Source organism: Microtus ochrogaster, chromosome 6 (assembly GCF_000317375.1).
Source record: "Microtus ochrogaster isolate Prairie Vole_2 chromosome 6, MicOch1.0, whole genome shotgun sequence".
Classification (NCBI taxonomy): domain Eukaryota; kingdom Metazoa; phylum Chordata; class Mammalia; order Rodentia; family Cricetidae; genus Microtus; species Microtus ochrogaster.
In genome coordinates, this window is record NC_022013.1 from 529,479 (window position 1) to 536,806 (window position 7,328).

General features: G+C 36.9%; 1 protein-coding gene across 1 annotated transcript in view; it reads right to left on the bottom strand.

Moving 5' to 3' along the window:
• Positions 1 to 375: 375 nt before the first annotated feature.
• Dars (aspartyl-tRNA synthetase) overlaps positions 376 to 7,328 on the bottom strand; it is a 59,155-nt gene continuing 52,202 nt past the window's right edge. The window contains exons 12-16 of the mRNA XM_026779770.1: positions 5,632 to 5,674; positions 4,777 to 4,857; positions 3,562 to 3,673; positions 3,337 to 3,408; positions 376 to 1,011 (exon numbers count right to left, since the gene is read on the bottom strand). Of these exons, the coding sequence (XP_026635571.1) occupies positions 920 to 1,011; positions 3,337 to 3,408; positions 3,562 to 3,673; positions 4,777 to 4,857; positions 5,632 to 5,674 (400 nt within the window). The 3' untranslated portion in view covers positions 376 to 919. The remainder of the gene's footprint in view (positions 1,012 to 3,336; positions 3,409 to 3,561; positions 3,674 to 4,776; positions 4,858 to 5,631; positions 5,675 to 7,328) is intronic.

The following is a 7,328-nucleotide window of genomic DNA, read 5'->3' on the forward strand; positions in this document are numbered from 1 at the left end:
ATTTAGACTCCTTGAGATAGAATGTTTAGCAAAACTTTTGTTCTCAATATTGTTATATTTATTATTTGTTATTATTGTATATAGTTGTATTTGGTTTAGTTCTGTCTTATTTAGACAAAAAGGGGAGATGTAGGGATAAGTCTTGCCCCTTAGGGGGCGTGTTCACCTCGGGCTAATGTTTGCATATAAATTTGGTGAGCGTGCTCCCAGCCGCTGCTTCACTGCTTCTGTTTTCCTGGTCTCCGCGGGAATGGTGGTTCTGTAAGTCTATTAAAGCTGTATATACATATTTTTACAATCTGTCTGCATTCGTTTACGCCATTACAAACATCCAGTTATAAAATCAAATTTCTACAAAGTCACACAAAAACTATCATTAGCTTTAAGGTTTTATTGAATTCCAACATCAGAACTGAAGTGTTTTGGTGTTACTGTTTCTAGCCAGTGTTCTCACTTGCCTCACATGATTGTTGCAGATAACTTTAAACTCATACTCTAATTTTCTGTGACATATCTATCTTATATATGTTAAAATCTTGGTTATTTCTTCAATTTCTTTTTCTCAATGTCATCATTTAAAAGTCCAAATACTGAAAATTTAGGATATTAGTATTGTGGCTACCATAATATAGAAAAGAAAAAAAATTATACAATCTTAAACTGCTTAAAAGTCTCCTTAACATTTCCTATAGTGATAGACTATGAATTTTCACCATAGAAATTTCTATTAAAATGTTCAAGCATGTCCTACTGAAACATATCTGAAGTTCAAAATGTTTTTTTCTTAAATTAATTTGTACTGAAGTATTTAAAAAAGAATCGTGGCACTTTAGTAAGACAGTTATTTTACTGCATATCGTAACTACCTCAGGTGTAACCTGATCAACAGCAGATTACTAGAGAGAATGAAAAGTGTGGTTTAAGGTGTGAGTCGTTTGGGGTCACGAGGGAACATCGATGTCTGACGTACATTATGCAATCCTAAGAACAGCATCGTCACTCTTTCCAACCCTGTGAATAAGAAAATGACAGTTAATCCTTTTTGAAAACCTCTCATTTGCCAGTTATACTATCTTTTTGGTGGAATATATTATTTTATAAAGCATCTCTCATTAAAAAAAAGAAAAAAACCACAAAATTCTATATTTCGTAAATATTCTTTTCCTTCCTCCCTGGATATAGGCATTCACCAATCTATTCTCTGCTTCTGAACTTGACTACTCTAAAATACCAGCGAAGTAGAATCATAGAGAATTAGCCCTTTTGCTAATTTATTCATTTATTTATCAATCATTCATATATCATCTCCACAGTTCATCTATACTTCAGAACAAAACAAAATTTCTTTTTCTTTTTTAACTGTATAACAAACAGCCTTGGCTGCCCTGGAGTTTGCTTGCGCTCTCTCTCTTTCTCTCTCTCTCTGTAGACCAGGTGACCTCAAACTGAGAGATTCTACCTCCTAAGTGATGAGATTGAAGGTGTTTACACCACACCCTGCAAAATTTCTTTCTTTTTAACACTGATTGGCCATATAGGTTAAAGACCTTATTCCAGAAATTCAGATGTTCTAAAATCTAAATATTTGGTAGCATCAAAGCAGCCAATGGTAAAGTCTATGAAATAATTCTAAAAGCCAAGAAAATACAAGTCTGGTCCCGATCATGTCACACAGGGGATCCTTATCCAACACCACATTCTGCTGGTCCATTTACCCATGATGGACACCCAGCTGCATCCATGTCTCAGCCACTATGAAGATGAATATATGTGCACAAATACTTCTTTGGTGTGTCATTTCCAATTCTTTCGGGTACACACACAAAATTGGAATGATAAATTACATGGTAAGTCTTTAGGGTATAAACACAGAAGTGGACTATTGTTTCCTATGATAAATGAATCTCTATTTTTGAAGAACTATAATCCTGTTTTCTGCAGCGGGCAAACTGAGCCTCCACATTCATCCTAGTGCTAATTATTGTATGTTAAGATAGTAGCCATCCTAGCTGTGTGAAGGTATACTTCACCAATGACTGCTCATGCCTGCTCATGCGCTCACCAAACCACCTGCATCCTCTTTTGGAGACTTCTATTCAGGTCCTTTGCCCATTTTGAACTTGAATTTTATTTATTCTGGATATTAATCTCTTATCGCATATATAACCTGTAAATATTTGTTGCCGCTATGCGTGCTGTCGTTTTACAGTCTCTCTCTTTGTTTAAACATGTCTGTGTGTGCACGTGTCTTCAGGAGCCTGCAGGGTCATCAGATCTGGAGCTGAAGTTTCAGGTGACTGACTGTGAGCCCCTGATGTGGGTACTAGGAACTCAACCTCCAGTGGTCTGAAAGAGTAGCAAGTACTCTCAACTTTAGCATCTCCCCAGCCCCTCTTTACTTTCTTTCCCCAATTGCCCCCTGCTTCCAAAGTTGGTGCTGGGGATCAAATGAAGGAACTGTGCAGACAAGGCGTGCACTGAGTTATATACTACAATTGCCTCCCACTCTTAAATGCTGAGGTCAAACCCAGTCTTGTACTTGCTGTGCAATTAATTATTTTTTATGCACAAAGTTTAAAATTTTTCCCTAAACTAAATTTTGCTATTAATCATCTTGATGTGTGTGCCATAGGTACTATAAATAAGAAAACATGCCAAGGGCTGGAGAGATGGCTCAGTGGTTAAGAACACTGCCTGCCCTTCCAGAGGTCCCGAGTTCAGTTCCCAGCAACTACATGGTGGCTCACAACCATCTGTAATGATATCTGGTGCCCTCTTCTGGCCTGCAGGCATACATGCAGACAGGATACCGAGAATACGGTATACATAATAATAAAAAGAAAAAGAAAAGATCGCCAAATTCAATATCCTGATGCTTTTGCTCTGTTTTCTTCCAACAGTTTTTCAGTGTTAGACCTTTCATTTAGGTCATTGATTCATTTTGGATTACTGCTTTTATCTGGAGTGAGGTAAGGTTTAACTTTATTCTCTGACATGTAAATATCAATTTTGTTCTAATCACTGGGGAAAATTACCATTCTATGATCTTTAAAAATTATTTTATTTACATAAATATATGTGAGTACATGTGAGTTTATGTGCCCTACTATGTGTGCAGGAGCCTGCTGAGGCCAAAAGAAGAAATCAGGTCCCCTGAAACTGGAATTTTAAATGGTTGTGATCTGCTACATGGGTGTTGTGAACTGAACTCAGGTCCTTTGCAAGAGCAGCAAGTTCTCTTAACCACTGAGCCGTCTTTCTAGGCCTCTTCTATAGCCTTTAAACTTGTTCTTCACTTGCGTTTATAGAATTATTTATAAGTAACAGCAGTATTACCAATGCCTCCACCAGCATGAGGAGGGGCTCCAAATCGGAAGGAATCAATGTAAGCTTTGATTTTCTCCAAATCTATAAAAAGAAAACAGAATTTATCATTTTACCATAAAAGAGGTATTACTACAGTGAAGATCTGGGGGAAAATGACTTATGAGACATCTTTAAGATGTTTACAATGCATTATTTTCATAAGACACACAGTTTCAGATATTTCAAATTACTTACCAATTCCATGGTGCAAAGCTCTCTCTGTTAGCAACTGAGGATCATGTATTCTTTGTGCTCCAGACAGTATTTCTTCTCCTCTCATGAACATGTCATAAGAGTTGGAGTGTTTCTGCAGAAGAAAAATGAATGAACCTCCACCATTCTTCAAGTACTATGTGATCACACTTTCCCATGATAAACGTGTGGGGAGAAAAATCCATGCTGTCTTTCCCTAGTTAATGGCTATCCGTCAACACCATTTCCTCTTTATGGCAGAACTACTAAGGGCAGTTTTTGTTCTTTGTTTAGATTTCCATTTTCTCTTTACCACACCTCCTACTAACCAGAATACCACATCTAAAGCCGTGGTGCTGCTTTTTATTTTACTTTATGCCTAAAAAGTTTTGAAATATGACATAAATTTTTGTCAATTGTGATTGTAAATTACCAATAAGTAAGTAGTCTATTTTAGAAAACTTGTAAGGAAAGTTAAACTAAAACTGAATTAACCTATGCTTAACTTGACACCACCAGTTTTAACTTTCACATAAACAATGGCTCCGATTCCGAGATCACTTCAACATTACCTGTAATTTGTTATAAATGCTGATCTCTAAACCTGCCCCAATCAATGATTAGGAACTGTAAGAGTAGGGCTCAGCATTTGTGTTTCAAAACCCCTCCAGTCTGGTGCTGGTGGTGTACACCTGGGAAGCCGAGGCAGGCAGACACCTGAGTCCCAGGCCGGCTTAGGCTACACTGCACATTCTAGGTCAATCAGAGATACTCAGTAAGACTTTATATTAGGGAAAAAAGAGAAAACAAACAAAACAAAACAAACCCCAAGTTCTCTATAGAGGGTTCATGTATACTAAGGGTTGGGAAATACCGAAAAACAAAAATCCATAAGATCATCTGGATTACTAAATATAAAATATAAAGCAAGCTTTCATTTTCTTCAAATCTATCAAATGAAAACACAACTTACCACCTTAGTGTAAAAATTAGAAAGGTGAATCCCCAGTTCAAAGTCAAAAGAGATCCTCTCTAACCTCTGAGTATCTAGTGCTATATTTAGCATCTATAATACCAATAAATCTTTAGGAAAATTGATGTGGAATAGGATTTAATTTAATTTAGGTTCTCAAGACTAATTTTGTACAGCATTCAAATATGGTTACTAGAAAGTTCTTTCTTCCCCACAAATAGGTGATTTGAGATTAAATTACTTACAGGATTTCTTGGGTCAGGCATGGTATAGAAAGGTCTTACAGCCAATGGATATTTATCAAGAACATAAAAGTCTGTATCATACTATTAAAAGAAAGAAACTGTGTTAAGTATTTACCATATTTTATGGAAAATTTAAGTATTAATTATTATATTAATATAATCCCCCCTGAATTATTTCCCTAATAAACACAGCTTTTTGTTTAAATATCTAAGTAAAATTGAGTAATGTTCTTCAAATGGAAGCTACTGAAATAAAAGTTACAGTGTTTAACATTTTCTTACTACCTCACAAGCTTAGGTAAAAAGAAATAACACTCCAACTTTTATTTGATTACATTCCCCTTTGTTAAAACTGATGGGAGAGAATGGCAGCAGAGTGGCGATTGCTGAAAGAGCAAGCTCAAGGTGTGGCTAACACTGTAGACGTCAGAAAAAGCTCAACCAGCAGGGGGAGCTCAAAGACTTTCTAAACATTAAATTAGTGTCCTATTAAAAAGAACACAACTAGGCTAAGCTTTATGTCCTTTGGCTTTAGTTCTAGAAAATAAGAGCAAGAGTGCACAGGTAAGACCTTCTGTAGTTTAGCGCCCTTTCTCACTAATCTGACAATCTCAAGTGTCCTTTAGAGGTACTTCAGTATGACTGCACAAATGTCACACACTGAATTAATCAAATTGTTGGTCAAAATCTGCCTAAATGGCCCCCCACCCCCTTTCTAGGAACAAAAGTACTGTTCACTTCACTAACTCTGGAAACATACCACAGTAAGAAGATGATAAGAATATTCTGCTATTGCTGCCTCTTCTTAAGGTACATTTCAGATTAAACAACAACAACAAAAAGAAAACATCCTACCTTTTCCTTTACCAAACGACCCAACAGCTTTTCATTTGGTGTACTGAAAAAAAGACACATGAAACTAGTGATTGAAGGTGAAACAGAAAGTTTTTTATTTTGGTTTTTAGAGACAGGGTCTCTCTGTGTAATATCCCTGGTTGTTCCAGAACTCCGTCTGTAGACAAGGCCAGCTTCAAACTCACATAGATCAATCTGCCTCTGCGTGTTAGGATTAAAGATGTGTGCCACCACCACCCAGCTTAACACAAGTGTCTTAGCTTTTTAATATTTGTATTAATTGTGTGTCTGTGAGTGGGTGCTGGAGTTACACAGAGTTTGAAGCAGCCTGATATAAGTGCTGGAAACTAAACTCACATATCTGGAAGGGCAGTCAATAGTTCTTAAACTACCGAACCATTTCTCCACTCCCCCAAGTAATAACTTAAAATACTTTTTAAATTAGTAAGGCTCCTTTTAATTTGAGGTTCTTAAAGAAAACTAAAACTTGGCTCAAACACACTATCAGCTATGCCACCTGCAGGCTCACCTCCCTCAGACACTTGGTGCACACACACACTGCTCCAACCTTTTCAACCAGGCAGAACTAAACATTCCATTGATCCAGAAACAGGAGGGAAACTTTACTGTTTTCACTTTACTATAATTATGTGAAATAAAAATCCAGTCGGCCAGCATTGGAATATTTTGTTATTAAATAGTCATTTTTTTTTTGTTACTTCACAAAGGTTTGCAATATGACTATACCCATGTCCTTAAAGGCAATCTGGGGCCAACAGGTACCTTCTTTAGCACCTATGTCACTCAACAATTCTCAAGATGCCTAAAATATGCTGCTTAAATTGAACTAATTATAAAATTTATGGCTTCTTTTAGCAATAAAGGGTATGCTGAAAAATCGTATTCTTCTTAATAAACAAATAAATAATGGACTAAGAGTAAAGTATATTTTTTTTGGGGGGGGGAAGAAAAGACAACCACCACATTTCTCTTCCACATATCTACTATGTACTATTGTGATGACTTAACTATTTTAATCAGAAATCTCTGAATGAAATGTATGTTGATAGCAACTTTCTATCTTTAGTATGCAATTTATTCCTAAATTGTAAGGAGTAGAATTAGATTTAGATAACAAAATACAGCATACTGACATAGACATTAGTATTTCTATGCCCAATCCTGTATGGGTGAGTTAGAATTTTCTTTACCCTTAAAAGGGAAGTAACATTACAAATAAAAATCATAGGCAAAAGCCGGGTGTGGTGGTGCATACTTTTAATTCCAGCACTTGGGAGGCAGAGGCAGGTGGATTTCTGTGAGCTCAAGGTTAGCCTGGTCTACTAGTCAGCTGCAGGTCAGCAAGGGCAGACTTACCCTGTTGCAAACAACCCACCAAACCAAACCAGAGAAAACTCTCCTCATTCTTCTTTGTTCTATATTACTAGGGATTGAAAATAGGGTCTTACGTAAGATAAGTAAGCCTCTACCACTGAGCCATGCCTTCTACTCCCCCACCTATAAATTATATATAGCTATAGCTGTCCTGGATCTCACTAAATAGACCAGGCAGTCCTTGAACTCAGAGGCCCACCTGCCTCTGCATCCTGAGTGCTGGGATTACAAGGTGTACTCCACCATATCTATCTATCTGTCTGTCTGTCTGTCTGTCTGTCTGTCTGTCTGTCTGTCTGTCT